Source organism: Hydractinia symbiolongicarpus, chromosome 3 (genome assembly GCF_029227915.1).
Source record: "Hydractinia symbiolongicarpus strain clone_291-10 chromosome 3, HSymV2.1, whole genome shotgun sequence".
In the NCBI taxonomy this organism is placed as follows: Eukaryota; Metazoa; Cnidaria; class Hydrozoa; order Anthoathecata; family Hydractiniidae; genus Hydractinia; species Hydractinia symbiolongicarpus.
The window spans coordinates 16,519,733-16,538,278 of NC_079877.1; the positions used below are offsets into that span (position 1 = coordinate 16,519,733).

The window sequence follows — 18,546 nt, forward strand, 5'->3', positions numbered from 1 at the left end:
GTCTTGTGACTACAACAATCTACTAATTATTCATTAAATTACCGTGTGATCTGGTAAGCAAAAGCAAAACAGCATGTTACACGAAGATTTGAAAATACTCTAAAACTATTTTGTTCATGTACTGATATTTGTCGTAATTTCACTTCCTTTCCCGATTTAGACTTTCTCTCTAAGTTTCTTAAAACATTCCAAAGTTAGGAAATTATTCTCGTCGAATAAGCAAAAATGTGCCTTTGTACGCAGAAGCAGGATAAAAATTCCTTCATTTTCCCCTCTTCTGAAATTTAGAAAAAAGTCTTCCATTTCCGCGAAACTTTCTGGCCCCTCTGCGCCCTACTAGCCCCGAAGTATTTCGTGCTATATGTAGCACAAGTTTATCTTTCAGTTTCGCATAACATAACAAACAAGATGGCTGACTCGACGGAACGTGGGAAATTTCAGCCTTAACGACACCAAAAAAGTTCTGGAAGAATTTTATTATAAAATCAAGGTATAACCCAGCCTGGTGTTATTGGGACAATGTGTAAACTTGAAGATGTTTACTGTTTATTTTATTCTAAAGATGATGTGTTTAAAATGCGCGAAATGGTTGTTTAGATTTATTTTAATGTGCCTAAAGTATCTCCATATAGCTAGATAGATAGACAGCTATATGGCGCCTGCTGGAAATAATAGACAGGGTATATCCCTCGATATTTTTTAGGCTAGTCATGTAAAATATCTATCTATCACATGTCAATTGTTCTAAACACAAAATCACATCATTAGGCCATCATCAAAAATATGTTGTGTTCACGTCCTCCGACCGACTCACTTTTGGTAATAAAAACCCGACTCGGTAAGTCGAAAAAAGACTGGAAAAAATTTTGCGAGGTATTTTTCAAAAAGAAAATTTTTTTTGCCAGAACTAATTTATGCAAAATTGGCAAAAACTCGCAAAAATTAATTTCCGTAAAAATTAATTCCTACTGACAGTTTACAGGGTGGCGAAAAATGGTCTACAACTGATGTCGAGTGGCACTACACTGCCTTGGCCCTGGGAACGAATTTGCTTGCTCTGATCTGAAAATCCCGGAAAAAATACGTCCGACCAGCCGACTGACTCATTTTTGCGGGGTCTTCAGGACGCGACCACAACATATTTTTGATAATGGCCTTACGTACGTAAGGCCATTATCAAAAGATAATCAATGCTTAACTATGGCTGACAACTGGAGCTGTGATGTAAACGTACGTTTACATCACAGCTCCAGTTGTCAGCCATAGTTAAGCATTGATTATCTTTTTCTTTGTTACAATGATCTTATTGAGAATTGAGAATTGAAAGTCTCAAAATGAACTTCTCCAATTTTTCCTTCTTGAAGTCTTTCAAAATTGGTACATCAGCCTGAGTCCAAAGGTGCAGATAATAATAGAAGAAGAGTTAAATTAAGAATAGGCACACATCTGAGTTGAGAATAAAAAGTACTACAAACACAGTAGCTTGAAAGTAAAAGATTCAATGAGGGAGTGTGCATAGCTATACATTGTACATTGAATAAGAACTATATAGTATGGATGGATGAATATATTTTTATTGTGTCCATGATTGTTTATTACCAATTTTACTGTTTTGGTTTTTATTTCTTATATACCTATGTTAGAGGCAGACCGAGAAAGACTTGGCAGGAGGTTATAAAGACAGACTTGATACAGAGGAAGTTGAGTTTAGATCTAACATAGTCTAGATCAGATTGGAAGAGGGTCATTAATGTACCCCATCTAACCCATGCTAGCATGGAAAACGACGTTAAGCCGAGAATGATGAATGATGATGATGATGATTTACTTTTAGTGACAATTATAAAAAAATCATTTCTTAGCAGCATTGATGTATTTCACCTGGACCTGCAACTTGTACTAAATGCTCAATGCAGTGTCTCTCTTAATTAATTTTTGAACTTTCATCAAACCTTGTTCTGCAACAAAAAAAGTTTTGGGATTATATTTGCGATGACAGGGTTCAATCAGTTTTCTAAATTTTAGAAATGTTATTTTTTTTTTAAAAAAAAGGTATTGTTAAATGATTCTTACCTTGATGAGGTAACTTGAAGGCTTCACCAGTCTCTAATACTATTGTATTGGTTACTGAAAGATAACAACAGAATTAACACAAATTGCAATATCAACATTGCCACCAGTAACACAATTTTAAAGCCAACACAACTAGAATATCAAGTTGCATGATGCAACTGTTTGTCACAGTCAACATGACAAACAAATTAATATCATCAAAAAACACAACAGTAATCACTACAATCAATTATTGTAGAGATATTTTGGATGTCTCCGAAACCTCAAGCAACTTGTTTGGAGACCCTCCATGTTTTGTCAAGCAGTCTGTTAATTGGTGTTTTCCTTCAACCCACCTGACAGTAATCTCATCTTGTTCCACCATCTGCCTCAATCTGGCTGTATCAACTCTCAATCTCAAATTCTTTGTGACATTTATCATTTTCAAGGTTTTAAATAATGACTTGTTGTCGATAATACAACTGATCTTTGGAACCTTCGTCAACTTGCAGATTTGCTGTATGACATTGGCCAAATAAAAACTAGCATCAGCTCCTTCACTCAGAGCAAGTGTTTCCGAAGCAATTGGGCTTTTGGTTACCCTTTGTAGTTTCTTTGATTGCCAGCAGATTGGTATAACTTCGCTTAGGTGTTTCAAACTGGCATGAGTTGCATCTGTGTAGCAAATAATTTCAAAATTTTTCATATTTTCAATTTTGGCAATGTTTATTGCAACATGCTTGCTCTTAATTTTTCGAATAATCTTGTTGGGATCTTTCAAATTTTGAACTGTAGGTTCCTTGCCATAATTAGACGTTTGGCAACTATCATAAGCCACATCAGGGCGGGTTTATCCGGCCAACCAAGCCATTTGCCCACTCAACGATCTCAGCATGGTCTTTTCCTTGCTAGTCAATTTTCGTTCATTGTTAACATCATTTTCAATATTAAAAGTTATCAAAGACTCTATATAGCTCACTTGATTAATCTTAATTTTGCTTTTAAATTGATCCACATCTAATCCTAGACACTTAAAGGTTGAGCTTGATTGCGTACTGATTTTGAACGTTTCGAAAAGTTTAGCAATAACATCTTTGTGGAAATCTGGACTACCACCATATACACAAAGTCATCAACATGGCAAACAAGAATTACAGTGATTTGCTTGCCTCTATACCAGTAAAACACAGCAGGGTCGTAGGTACACATTTCACCAGCAAGTTTCAACATTTCACTTCTTACTCGTTTGTACCATGCTCTAGATGCATCGTTTAACCCATACAAACATCTCTTTAGTTTCCACATTGTTCCCAATGACAATGTGTCTTTTGGTGGTTGTAGAAACAGTTCTCTTTCAATACCATCTCCGTGAAGAAAAGCTGCAGTGATATCAATTGAATTGATCTGACAATCATTGCTAACTATGATAGCCATAGCAAGTCGAAGACTTTGTTTACCACAAGTTGGAGAATCTGTTTTTAACAATTGTGAATTTTCTTCAAAGCCTCTAGCCACCAATCTAGCTTTCACAACCCTTTTTTCACCTTTGAACTTCTCAGTTATGACCCATTTGCTTGATACAGTTGTTTGACCAGTGTCTGGAACTTCTTCGAAGACATCATTTTCTTTTAAATTCTGCAATTTCCTCTCTTTCGCATCAACTACTTCCTGTGAAAACATATTGACATCACACATATAGACGGGGAATTCTGGATTTTCCAGCTCGACCCATTTGGACACATCCTTCCAATTGATGCTTTTTGGTTTTCTATCACCATCATTAGACACATTTTTTTTTTTAGGTTTTTTGCAAAAAATTCATGACATATAGAAAAAAAAATTCTCTTTCAATGACATATTTTATATTCCATGAAAATATTTGGAACGTCCCATTTTTTCTGAAAAAAGCCTTTTCAGACGTGTTATATCCTTCACACCTTCGAGAAAATATGTGCAAAATGAGTTGAGCATATTTTTGTAAACATTATGCATGATATGGAACTACCGTATAAATATATGCATATTAATATTTTTTAGATAGTTTACTTTCACCATCGATATAATATATATATAAATGTTGTCGTATAAAAAATCATTAAGAAAAATTAAAAAAGTTGAGGATTTCCATCATCTTTCTGCATACTCAGTTCACACATTTTTAAAACACCTACGAAAATCTTTAAAAACAAATAACTTGTTAGTAAATTTTCGCATACATGCCTTTACGTTTGTGGTCTCTTTTTCCGAAAGCTTCCTATTGGCTCATCGAAATTTTCGGTAACAGAAAGCTGAATAAATTATGCACTAAAGGTTCCCGGATTTTTTTATATAAATTACTGATTAGAGAATTATGACGATAGAAAAAAAATATGCATTTTTTTGAATGATTATATATAATTACAAATAATTTCATAACGACGTTGTTAGAAAAAAAACCGGGAACCTTTTTGAGTTTAATTTATGCTGAATATAATGGTGCAAAAATGAGAAGTATGCGACCACGTGTTCGGAAAAAGAAGCTATTTTAAAACGTACGGTGAAAAATGGTGTGTGTTTAAATTATTAAGTTTTCTTTTTGGAAAATTAACTTCTCACGAAATTAACACCATCAAATAAGTCTTTCATCAAGCATTCAGAAACAAAAAAAAAATATAAAAAATATGAAAGTATTGATCAATTATAAGGGTTTTTCTGAGACTACGCATCAAGTAAGTTTTTTCCTGTACAGTAACCTTAACCCAATTTTTATAAGTGCCACTTCTTTTGGGTTGTACTGAGAGAACTCTTGCACGATACCATCTTCCATTTAGATTATATTTAATGTATGATTTTGCTTTTGGTTTCGATTCAACTTTCTTGGATTCTGTAGATGGTCTTCTGAAAATGTCACTTGTACAACCACTACCTTTGTCTTCTTCAGTTTCATTATTGTTATAAGTATCCCTGTTTTCCTCTTGGTCATCTTCATCTACATTTCCAGTTTGTTCTTGATGATATTGCTCTACATCATCATCACCATCATCATCATCATCATCATCATCATTATTACAATCATTGACTCTATCGTATGATCTGACTTGATTTCACTAACTTTATAATTTTGACTATGTTTCATCAACTGACAGGGATGCACTCGGTAAAAGTTACCACCATGTCTGACAAGCACCATTTGACCATCTTGTCCCAAAACCACATCTGGACCTTTCCAACCCTTGGTGTTTTGGCGCTTGTAGAAGACTTTTTCCCCATTCAAATACGTCTCATTAGAATATGTTCTAACATTATGTCTCAGCGCTCTTTTATTTCTCTCACTGGATTCTGCTTTAATGAAATTCTCCCTTGCCTTATGCAGAGCAGATAGATTTTTTCTCACTATTTCACTTGACGTAGTTAGCTCCAATACTGGTAAATGATCTGTCAGAATAGTGGGTGTGTTCACATTATGACCAAATACCAATTGGTTTGGGCTGTAGCCACCATGATTCTGTAAAGAATTCTTTGTGCTGAGGGCCCATGCTAGTGCTACGTCTAGTTCACACTTTGTATCTTTAATTGTCTTGAACATGGTCTCTGCCAGAATTTTATTATGTCTTTCCACAATACCATTGCTGAAAGGAGATTCACCTGCTGTTGTTTTGTCTCAATATTGAGCTTTTCATTCATTTCTTGTAAAACCTCATTCGGAAATTCACCAGCATTGTCAGTCAAGATTGTACTTGGTGATCCGAAGTATGCAATCCAAAATCTAAACACTCTACTGACAATGACATCTTTATGTTTCGATTTGATAAGACATCCAGCAGAGTATCGAGTTGCAGCATCAATGATATGTAAGATGTGTTGTTTGTTATGTTTATAAACCTTAAATCCATACATATTACTTGATTAAAAGTGTTTGCCAGAGGTATACTCACAACTGGTCTACTGTATGGTCTTTTATATTTGTGACATATTTCACAATCATTGCAACATTCTTTGATGCATGACAAAAATTCCTTGTCATACAAATTACTATCCGTTACAAGTTTAAGTAGCTTATCTTTGCCAGCGGTGCAGCTTCATAGCTTTCTTCATTTTCTCTGTCTTACTAATATTTTTCAAATTTTCTCCATGTAAAATGATTTTTGTTCCTTTTTGAGCATCAAGATCACAATGTGTTAGTGGAAGACAATAGTGTCCTGTTGTGGTACATTTAAGTCAATTCTTTCCTTCCCAATAAGGGCCAAGTCACTGGTAAAATCTAAATCATACTGAGAGACTTCATGGTACTACGGCTAATCAGTAGTGGTATTTCAATCTCTTCTTGCCACCTAGAAGTATGATTAGATTTCTTGTAGCTTTCACTTCCTTTCCATCACCAAATCTATATATAGAATCAGTACTATTTGAAACTACAGCATTTTTTATCTGATTCAGAGAGAGTCGCAAGATATTCATCCATCCATTTCTCCCCAACCACTGTCTTTGTGCAGCCAGAATGCAAGACACCTCTACCAAAGGATTCTCCAACAAGACAATATTGCCTTTGGTCTGCAGAGGCTACAAAAAGGGTGATATGGATCTCATTTAAATCTTGTTTTTGTTGCTTTTTGTAGGGCTATTGTTCCGTGATCTGAAACCTTTTTGCTCTTGATTTCTATGAGGACATTTATTAGCAAAATGTTTTGTTGAGTCACATTCATGGCACCTCATGAGTTTCTCATCCTTATCAACAGGATTTATTCTTGAACTTGTATTCCTTGACAAGCTGTCCTTGGTATCAGCATGAAGATTTCGATATAAGCATTCCTGTTTCACAGGAAGAGCTCCCAAGTATGCAGCATCTTCTGCTGTGTTCAGTTCTCCAAATACCTTCATGATTGTGTCCTTCATATTCTTATACTTGAGTTCTGCACAAGTTGTACGAGCCAGTTTTTCATTTTCTTCGGACATATTCGCAGCTGTGAGAAGAAAATATGCCCTGACAGCTTCAGGCAATGTCATATCATATTTGGATATCTTATTGTAGAGCTTCTCAAACTGCACAATAAAATCAGGAAATTTGTCTCCACTATTCCTCTTATAGTCATAAAACTCTTTAAAAGCAACAGATATTACACTAGAAATACTGAACAGAGTGTTACAGCAAACATTTGTAACACTCCACTAGATTTGCAACACCTCTGTATATCTTACTAAGTGCCCCAACTGTATGACAGTATACCTTTCTAAGTGCCACAATTGAACATGCAAAATGGTTTCAAGAGCTTATTTTGGTGTGTGAAGTTTATATGATATATGATTTTTAGTGAAGCTTTTTTTAAATTTCTGTAGATTCTGTTTGAAAAAAATGCTCAGATTCAATTTGTCACAGAGCGTGCTGCAAAAATTTATCTGAATTACATTTATGGAAAGAACAAACACCATGCTACCTCCGTAGCCACAAAATGGCTAAAATTCAAGGTCCTTCACGGCAGAGAAGAAAGCTGTACAATAACAAAAAGAGTTTTATTCTTACCAAAGACTTGTGAAAGTAGTAAATATTATGCAAATGTAAAGTTCAAGGGGTACTACCTAATAAAATGTAAACTTTTCTTTAAACTTTCCTGTAATCCTTGCCATGATGTAACTGGTTTTTAGAAAACGTGACCAATAAACCAACTTTTCCTCACAAGTACCGTCATTCCAAAGTCAATTTCTGCATGGCCATGTGAGTATCGATTTTTAATCTAGAATACTAAAGTTCACCTCTTATTTTAGGTACACATCACTTGAAATCTCATTTACACACACAAGTATGGGGCATGATGATAATGATGATGATGACACTTTTGTAACCATTGGAACACCGTACGAAGTTCCTGAAGAAGATGACCCCCTGAAAAAACCTGCAAAAATTCAAGATCAAATCGCAGTGGATAAACAGGGAAGACGTCGTTTTCATGGAGCTTTCACAGGTGGTTTTTCAGCAGGTTATTATAATACCGTTGGCTCCAAAGAAGGTTGGGCTCCATCAACTTTTGTTTCCTCAAGATCAAAGCGAAATGAAGGTGAAGAGAATGTTATCACCATACCAGAGGATTTTATGGATGAGGATGATTTTGCGGAACATGGAATTGCACCAAGAAAATTAAAAACGACAACAACATTTCAAGCAGAAGGTCCTGTTCTGTTTTCTTTGAGTTTACATTTGTGTTTGCTGATTTAGGGCTTGGGTAGGCAAGGACAAAATGTGAAAATTTGTTCTTTTCCTGGGGAAATCTGGAATCAATCATTAAAAAAATGGAAACTTGGAATGTTTTGTCAAATTCTTTATGTGAGTCCCAAAATTGGAAAACCTTGGATAGCCTGGCATTTAAAATAAGTGCCTGAAAACCTGAAAAAGCCTGAAATTCCCAACCAACTTCATAACAGGAGAACCTGGAAAACTATATTGTGCAAACCATATTTTTGAGTGTTTTATTGATTATGCATTGACCACTTTCATGCAATATTATATCCTTGAATAGTTATACTGTGTAAATTACTGACTCTACCACTCTAGTAATTTATTTCCAAGTTTGAAGACAAATTTAGCAAAGGTAAATGTCAAGTCAGATTTTTTTTAAAAAAAAAATTATAATGAAACTTTTGACGACTTGACAATTAGAAACCAGGTAAACTTTTTGATAGTCATTTTTGTGGATTTTGCAAGAAAGCAAAAAAATTGCAAATATTGATTATTTTTTATTAAAGTAAGTACTGGAGACTAGTTATATATGCAAATCTTCTAATACCGTAAAGTTTAATTTTATTGCTATTAGTTTAGTATAATGCTAATAATGTATTAAATTGATGGGTCTTTTTTAAGTCCTGGCAGATAAATAACGTTTAAGAATGTAAATAAGTAAACATAAAAACAAGAAGCCCTCCGGCTTAAAGATTTCCGTCATTAGCCCATAAAATTCTGAAATTTAAAGCAGACCTTGAATTATGGGATAAACAAATCAAACGAGAAAATGAGAAAACAGAAATTTCCTGAAGTTTTAGCCTGGACATAAAATCAGCAGCAACCGGGCTCGTGCTGTCTCTATCTTTCTTTCATCAGGCAATTTTGAAGATTCCGCCCTGCGTAGTGTTGAGGGAAATCAATAATTTAAAGTGGTTAAATTGATCACTCAGTCAGCTTAGAAAATAGAAATGTTCTTAGCCCTTTCTCTTCTAGTCCTTTCTTCCACTTCTCAAACTTTTCAACTAATTCTTCCATCGACTCTGCTATGAGAACCAAATCATCTGCATACATTAACTCCCATGGACAACCTGTTCTGAACTCCATCGACAGCGCATCTAAATTCGTCACTAAGTGAATCGTTAATCCTGACACGACTTCTAGCATTGCTGTACATAGACTGTACCATCGTAACTAGCCACTCATCCACACCTAGTTTTCTCATAGCCCAACGTGGCACTCTATCAAAAGCTTTCTCTAAATCTACAAAGGCAAAATAGAGATTCTTTCTCTTTCCTAAATACTTTTCCTGAAGCTGTCTGAGTAAAAATATTGCATCTGTAGTGCCATGCCCTGGAACAAAACCAAATTGCATCTTATCTATATCAATTCTTTCTCTAAGTAACTTATCAATCACTCTTTCAATAACTTTCATTACTTGATCAACTAACTTCAAACCTCTATAGTTACCTCTTTCTAATGCATCACCCTTGCTCTTTAAACAATTCACTATTACACTCGACTGCCACTCACTCGGAATAGCACCATCCTTGTAATAAGCTCAATTCCAATATATCCTGATGCTTTTACCATATCTGCAACAATACCTGATACTCCTACAGCCTTGCCAATCTTCAATTTCCTAATAGCCTCCACTACCCATTCTGTCTTGATCTGCATAGCTGGCCCTTTTACAACATCGTCATCAGACAAATTATCCTCATCCCAATCAAACTCAGTGTTAAGTAACCCCTGATAATAATTTTTTCAAGCTACCCTTTTCTTCTCGTCTGTGCTAGCCAAAACACCCTTATCATTACGTATACACTTCTCACCTACAACATCTTGATTAGTCTTCTTCATTAGCTTTGCTATCTTGAATACCTTATTGCGCTGGTCTTCCCTTCTTAACACATCTGCAAATCTGTTTCTCTCTGCTTTTTTTGCCTTATATACTGCTGTACGAGCACGACGCTTAGCTTTTAAGTAAATATTTTTACTACCACCTGACTTCCACTCTTTCCAAAGTTTCCTCTTTTCCTTTATACAAGTGTCAACCTCATATTCCACCACCAGGTCTGTCTATGTCTAGCTGGTCCTTTCGTCCACCCACAGGTATCATCAGAAGCTTCTAGAAGACAATTCTTCAAAGTAGTCCAAGTACTTTCAACATCGTCACTATCACATTGACCATTGTGGGCTAACTGCTGAACTTTTGCACTAAATTGTCTTGCTACATTATCTTCCTTCAGCTTCCAGACTTCACGACGGGGTCTGTACTTTCCCTTGGCTTCTTTAACACTCTTCAAGATAATATCACAAACCAGCAACCTACGCTGGGAAACACACTGTTCCCCCGATATAACTTTCACGTCCTTCACCACTTTCTTATCTGACTTTCTAACCAGGAAGTAATCTATAGAAGTGTCTTACAACCACCTGACTAATATGTTATCAGCCTACTCTGTCTCTTACTGAATAATGTGTTGCAAACCACCATGTCCGTTGCCATTCCAAACTCAAGCAATCTCTCCCCTTCCTTATTTCTGCTCCCAAATCCATAGCCTCCATGCACACCTCTATAACCTTCAGATGACTTCCCAACATGACCATTAAAGTCGCCGCCCACCATGATAAGTTCAGTGTCTCCAAACTTTGATGTGACTGCTATTAACTCATCATAAAACTTATCTTTATCTTCCTCACTGAGTCCACACTGTGGAGCATAATCTGACAGAAAAGTGACAATCCTATTACCTATCAAAAACTTTATCACTATAATACGACTATTAACACGCATAACATCTACTACTTTTTCTACCCACATCTCTGCAACGAATATGCCAACTCCTCCATATCCATCACTATTACCAATCCAAAAAAGCTTATACCTTGCCCTCCTAAATTCCATAAATCTTACTAAAGCTCCTCTCCACCTGACTTCCTGAACACAACACATATCAACAGATTTACGTTCTAACATTTCAACTACTTCACCTGCTCTACCTCTCAGAGTACCAACATTTACACTAGCCATCCTCAACCTAGTGTTATCTACCTTGTGACAACAAAAAACATATGTTTACTTTACAACAGAGCTGATTTAATATGTAGAAATGAATTGTACATATAACTATTCATTATTCTCTTCGTTTCATCTTAAAATCCTCACAAAGTTGCTATGTAGGGTCAATATAGGCTTAAAATTACTTGCCTGTGATCAACGTTTATGTTTTATATGTTATGACTAGAATTTGAACTATAAATTTTAAACTAAATTTTTAACTCGTGGAAAAATTCTTGTTGATTTTGCCACTAGGATTTTCGGTTAGTGTACATATTTTGCTTATAGCTCTTTCAAGCACTCATGTAGTCCTGATGCAGGAAAATTTTTTTGTTTTAATGCGCAAGAAAAGTTAGGTATTGGTAGGAAATTTTGTTCGATAAAAGTCATATAATATTATAAGAAATGGTTGTCAATATGTGTTGTCAATATATAAATGGTACTAATAAGCATGCTTTTGTTCCTTGTAGATGTAGAACTTCAGCGTCGTAAACGAAATGCTCAAAAAGCTGTTGACGATGGTGAAATACATTCTGCAATACCAGGAGGAGTTCCTATTGATGATCTTGTACTCCCGTCGAAGCTCTCTATCGGTATCAAGTTATTAAAAAAGATGGGATGGAGACCTGGTCAAGGAATTGGAGAGAAGATCGAAGCATTAAGTGATCAACTAGATACAACATTTGCCAAGAAAAAGGTGAGTAGTTTAGACCTGGTTGTTTTTCCCCCCAGATCATATTAAGTAAAATCAGTTGCCTCAAGAGCTGGAAAACCTGAAATGTTTTGATAATACTTATTTTTTGGAAAGGAATCAAAGTGAAAGTCTAAAATGTCAGTTATAATGTGAAAAAAAACAGAAATCAGGGAATATTTTTCGAACAACTAGTTTTAGTCGTGTGTACGCCATAGCCAACAATTACGTTTCGTTGTCTTGAACAAAGTAATATGCATTCTCAGATACTTATCAGAGACAACCATTGTGTTGTTTTCAGCGATTTACGCCATTTCTTGAAATAACGCTAGGTGAAGGAACTGGCCCAAAAAAATTTATTTCGTTTTTTGTGACAATCCTAACAAAGGGAAAAATAAGGATGTATGATGGAAAACGAAACAAAGAAACTCTTGGTTTTGTACACGCGTTTAAGCTGTAGCTATGTTTGAATGCGTGAGATTTATTGTTCTCCGATATAGGTATATGGCTGTGCCCGTCCACAGGAAGCTGACTCTATGGACATGAAAACTTTTACGGGCCTACTTGCTCCCAAAGATGTCCAGCCTTACCAATTTTTTAGAAAAGACAACATTCATGGGATTGGTTATTCGGGCATTGACCCTACTATGGCAATGTTTGGTGGAATAAATAGAGAAGAGAAACCCTTCCGCCCGACTGGTGTGGAGAAAAGAGGCATAAAAGGACAGGTTAGACTTATTTGTGTTGCGTTCTCTGATATCGGCGTAAATATAGCAGATTTATAAAACTACAAAAAAACAAACAATATTTTGTAAGAAGACTCCTTTTATTGTGTTCAGGGTATGCTTCATAAGGTGGTTTTAAAAAATAAAGAAGAGAGCTGTATATATGGAAGGCGAGAACGGCTAATGGACGGAGCAGGGCGAAAAAACGAATATACGCGCTCCTCTGACAATATTCTTAAAAGGTGTTTTCCGGGTATAATATAGTCCCGTCCACCCGAATTTGTACTACTGCTTGAGTAAAGCGTGATTTTACCTGTTCTTTATTAATTCCTCGCCGAGCGCCAATTTTTTTTATAAAGGGGTAGGGGAAAATTCATCCAGTATTTTCTTCCGTCCCGGATTTATGTAGACATCACCTTAATAACATTGAATTCCTTATTATTTTTCCATTTTTAAAAGCTTGTTTTATCATCAGCATCGACCAACTTTGCATAGAAGTCACACTAAAGACTTTTTTATTTTAGGCGTTTGGTGTGGGTGTTTTTGAGGATGAAGATGATGACATATATGGTCATGATGCGTTATCGAACTATGACTTGACGATGGCTGATGAAGAGACAAATCACACGTATGGCTGGTCAGGTGAAACAAAAAAAAAGACTTACAAAGGTAGGTACTAGTTGGGCTTTCACGTCAACAACTAAACTAAACAGAAAGGAAAAGGAAACTGTTTTTGTTAAGCGTCTGTAGGGGTGATATAAGCATGACTGAACTTTTACGCTTTGTTGCAAGTTGCGGCGCGAAAAACAGGTGTGCTCAAAAAACCCGCACGAAAGATAAATTGCGTAAGACAACTAAAGACTGTATTTTTCTTTCATTAGTTGCGCGTAATTGACACTCCTCTCAGTGGCGTATTCAGAGGGTCTTAGACGCCGGTATACCTATATACATTGTTGAGGATCTTAAAGACAGTAATACACGTTTTAATTCACTCACAAGAATGTGATTTTAGCCCAAATTTTCCGTCCCAAAACAGGGCTCTGCCCTGTCCCGCTGGGGGTCTTACAGCGCTTTCCAGGCCCCCAGCTTATTTTTCGCGCTCGCGGTGTGCCCAAACTAACCTCTGCATACGCCACTCTATTTCGGTTCTGTCCCATCGGCTGAAACATTAGCTCCATTGTCATTTTTTTTTCTCGTTACTTTATAACGCAGATTTTAAACTATTGAAATGTACGCATTATCATTTTAAGTTAAACTTATTAAAGAACCCAATTTATAAGCAACAAAATAGTTGTCTTAAATTTGAAAGTAAGAAAATTTTTCACACATGTCTTCCATCTATTAGACGAATATGGAGTTCACCATCCTGACAAATCAGAAGACTACTCAAAAATTGCCCATTTCAAATATATATATATTGCTCTTATTGTTTGAGCCTTTTATAGTTTAAGTGATTATTTGTTCTTATTTATGGATGACTTTTCTTTGTCTAATTTTTTTATGGAAGCATGAGTGTTTTTTTTTATAATGAAGATCTAGCTGTGTTCGTGAACAATTGAGCTTAAGAAAAGATTCGACAAGCAATTGTGTGCTTGAAAGATTGTTAAAGATAATTTACATCCTTGTGTTGTTACTTATTTTTTAATGCGTGTAAAATTAAAAAGTGGATTTTAAGGATGTGGAATACATTTTTTGACACCAATAATCTTAGCCAATTTCTTATTCTAGTCAAATTAAAATATATATCTATTTGTTACGCACTCATTTTAAGCATTACATGGGATAGGTGAAGCCTATTTAGCATAGTTGAAAAAATAGGTGAAGTATAGCTAATGGTGACGTTAAACGTACACATGCGGCATAAAACTTAAATTTCTCATTTTTCTCGTTTTTGTGCCAAGTTCTAATACATTATCCAAAAACATTTTTAAAAGTTTTTGTAATACTTAAAATTAAAACTATGTACAGGTTGCTTGCTTGGATTTATCAAAACTTCGAAGCCGCTGACATTGCGAAAACTACCAGTCATGATTACGATACCTGCTGGATACATACCTAAGCATCGGTTTCCAGAAGAACAGAGAAAACAACAGGAAAATGATTCTTCTAAATCTAAACTGTCGAGCAAAGAAAGGAGTCTCTTGTTGGGGGAAACAACCAAAGGCTTGGAAACCGTTAGTCCGTGGACTTTAAAATGGGATAAACGACCAGAAGAACGAGAAACGAAAAATGGAGAAACTAAAAAGTGTGGAAATTGAACCTTTGCTATAAGTGCTGAAACTTTTGCTATAAGTGCTAAAACATTTGATATAAGTGCTGAAACTTTTGATATAAGTGCTGAAACTTTTGATATAAGTGCTGAAACTTTTGATATAAGTGCTGAAACTTTTGATATAAGTGCTGAAACTTTTGATATAAGTGCTGAAACTTTTGATATAAGCGCTGAAACTTTTGATATAAGTGCTGAAACTTTTGATATAAGTGCTGAAACTTTTGCTATAAGTGCTGAAACATTTGCTATAAGTGCTAAAACATTTGATATAAGTGCTGAAACTTTTGATATAAGTGCTGAAACTTTTGATATAAGCGCTGAAACTTTTGATATAAGCGCTGAAACTTTTGATATAAGCGCTGAAACTTTTGATATAAGTGCTGAAACTTTTGATATAAGTGCTGAAACTTTTGGAATCGCGAAAATTTTGCGAACATAAGCTATCACAAATGAGTTATATTAAACGTTTTTTGCGAAACTTCACGAACCACCCAAAGTTAACCAAAATTTCAAGCAGTAAGCCTCGAAACGTTGGATTAACAAGCTTTAAATTGAAATAGAAATAGACCATTCTTCTCCGGAATTTCTTTTTTCGCCAACATTAATATTCGTGAATTTAGGAAAAACACTTTTTTCGCGTTTATTAACTTTCGAGCATCAATACTCCTTAGAACTTTCTCGAATTTGTCCAGGATTCCCAAAAAAGGATTCAAAAAGGTTTTTTGCGCGCGAAAGTTTTTGCACTTAAAGTATATATTTCGCTCTATTAAATTTAATCTAATATAATTCTTTTTTTAACCACGTTCATTGTCTTATTCTAGGTCTTCTCGTTGGGATACATCGCGTATTGCCGAAATTAAATCCACAACTGGTGATGACCCCACATCTGCTTCTTCAGCGTCATATGATACACACACTGGAGCGTTTCAACCGTTTGCAAAGTTTCCCGCTAAACAAGCAAGATACGAGCAGTTTCTTCTTGCGAGAAAAGCGAATAAAAAAGCTAAACTGGTTTACGACATGTATGTATCTTTGTCATCAGGCTATGTCGGTACTTTCTTTGCGGTGTATGGCAATTTTTACTTACCGCTTTTATATCTCAATTAGAACGTGAACGTGGTCTTACTAAACATAGGATGTTAACGAGATTTTTCCGTGTTTAATAGTTTGTTTTTTGTAGCTGTTCCATAACTTACTTTCCGCGTTTTTGAAATGCTGCATATCTTCTGGTCACCTACAAAGTGTATTTATTTATAAAGGATAATAGTAAGCGGCCCTGTGCAAGCTAAAGTATTCCTGCACAAAGTTGACTTACCATTGACATAAGGGAAAAGTCGTGCGTTGTTCGTACTAACGGTGTTCCAGTTCTGTTAAGTGGTGGACGTGTTTTCATTTCTTTGACATACTCCTCGTAGTGACTCTCTCTGTGCCAATAACCTATTACGCCCAGTGTGGCGGGTGTTACGCCCAGTGTGACGGGTGTTATTACTAAGCCGAACATAGAGAGTAATATCACTTTAAGCACGTTCATAATTTTTGTTTTCTTGAATTTTTTAATACCCGTTGCACTCCGGATGAAATTAATAAGATTAACAAAAAATATTGACGTCAAATTGTTTTTTTGTGGAACAGCTTTGTGACGTAGATAAACTAAATTATAAAGTTGTCGTCATCTGTCCAATTTAATTTTAATTTCCTTAGAAATGTGACCGAATGGGAAAGAGAACGAGAAATAGAAGAGTTCACCCGTGCTGCTGTTTTGTATCGACCACTATCAAGTTCCATATCGACACGGTTTACGCGTGCAACAGTAGTAACGAGCGATGTCGATAACAATTCAAAAACACTACGGACAGATTATGAAACTCAACAGACGGACGATAAAAAAGCTGCAACAATGGGCATGTTCGGTAAATTAACACGAACCGTGTTGGACTGGCATCCAGATCGGGTACTATGTAAGCGTTTTAATATACCTCCGCCCTACCCGAATTCCAAACTAAAAGGCGTCCCAGGGCGGTGCAAAAAGAAAGGTGGAGGTTTTTTTGGTGACACAGCTTTTGAAAAATCCGTACTGTCGATCGAAAACTCATCGAAAGCGCCTTTAACCGCACTGGATGGTGAAAATGAAAGTGATATTTTAAAAAAGCGAGAGAAAAACAGAAAAATTAAAATCGGACCGTTGTCTCATCTAAACAAAACGGCAGAAACTGTTAATGCGCTAGAATCAGAAGTTACCAATAATACAACAAATACGGGAGAGCCTGTCGAAACAGTGTCGCACAAAAATGGAGAAACATTAACAAAGCCTTCGTTTGATATGTTCAAAGCAATTTTTGACAATTCAGATAGTAGTGACTCGGACGAAGATAAAATACCTGAGAAGGGGGAGGAGGTATTAACTCAGAATTTAAACATAGCACTTCCCCAGGCGTTCGTGGGTAAAGTTCAGTCTGATGCTAATAATGGCGTTGTTGAGGAAAAGATCAAGGAGAGTACGAAGGAAGAAGGACGTAATAATGAAAAGGAGGAAACTCGCTCTGTTGACGTAACGATGCAATGTAGTAAGGCTGGGAAAACGCTTCCACTTGCGTTTTTAAATAAAGATAAACACGAAAATCTCATTAAGAATGTGTATGGAGACAAAAATCGTTCGGCATTTCACCCTGGGAAACCAGAAGACGAAATTAAAAGTAGTGACAATAAACTAGAAAAGGCAACTCTGAATCAAAATAGAAAACTGAGGATCGAAAAATCTCCATTTGTGCCCGATAAAAAAATGCTATCTGATGAAAAAGAACGCTCGATTGTTCAAACGGGGATTTCATCTGAAGACGATGAGGAATGGAAAGAGGAAGCAAAATCGAACTCGTCTAAAACAAAGAAATCTAAAAAAGAGAAAAAGCATAAAAAAGAGCGAAAACATAAGAAAAGAAAAAAGAAGAAATATTCCTCCTCGCATGAATCGGAGGATGAAGATGGACTTGAACGACATAAGAAAGTTCGTAAACACAAAAAGAAGGAAAGGTATGCGAGTCGTAAGAGTAGTTCTTCTTCGAGTGACGAAACGCTAGTTCCAAGTAACGCAGAACTTCTGCAAAAGTTGCAGATTTATGCGAAAACGAAGAAAAGACCTTCAGCAGCAGATTTCATGTAGTAGTCTAGACTTCCAATAAATGTAAATATACTGACTGAAAAAGCATGTAATGAATCGCACAACTCCAGAATGACGGAACAGCGAAACGAATCCGGAAAAACTGTTTCGTTAGGAATTATTATGTGGTCTATTAAAAAATAAACGCCCGCCCAATCGATCGATTGATTTATCGCTCAGAAAGCAGTAAACCCTTTTCTTATAAGAATATTAAAATTCTAACCAGTCTGGTAATTCTTCTTATTTCTCTGTTGTTCTAAGTAATAGACCGATTGATTTAAGCCTAAAATCGCACCCTGAAATTCTTATAAACCATATTCTTATAAAGAAAAGCGTATAAGCTTTCTTTGCATGTCCACTGAACACAAAATTAATTCCGGACCAATCAGAATAACAGGCTT

At 35.8% G+C, this 18,546-nt stretch overlaps 1 protein-coding gene across 1 annotated transcript; it reads left to right on the forward strand.

Annotated features, from left to right (window-relative positions):
- The first annotated feature begins 364 nt into the window (after positions 1–364).
- On the forward strand, positions 365–18,301 carry LOC130635981 (G patch domain-containing protein 1-like). The gene is made up of 8 exons (XM_057445540.1): positions 365–490; positions 7,792–8,192; positions 11,774–12,000; positions 12,495–12,722; positions 13,244–13,388; positions 14,688–14,964; positions 15,813–16,013; positions 16,693–18,301. Exons 2-8 carry the CDS (start codon positions 7,829–7,831, stop codon positions 18,146–18,148), a joined length of 2,898 nt encoding a protein of 965 aa, XP_057301523.1. The 5' UTR covers positions 365–490; positions 7,792–7,828; the 3' UTR covers positions 18,149–18,301.
- Positions 18,302–18,546: the final 245 nt, after the last annotated feature.

Bases quoted from the DNA above. Each gene is read 5' to 3' on its own strand.
- LOC130635981 (XM_057445540.1), top strand. From the start codon at position 7,829: ATGGGGCATGATGATAATGATGATGATGACACTTTTGTAACCATTGGA. The intron at 13,389-14,687 runs GTAGGTACTAGT...AACTATGTACAG, and splicing joins AAAAAAAAAGACTTACAAAG to GTTGCTTGCTTGGATTTATC. The intron at 14,965-15,812 runs GTGTGGAAATTG...GTCTTATTCTAG, and splicing joins AAAAATGGAGAAACTAAAAA to GTCTTCTCGTTGGGATACAT.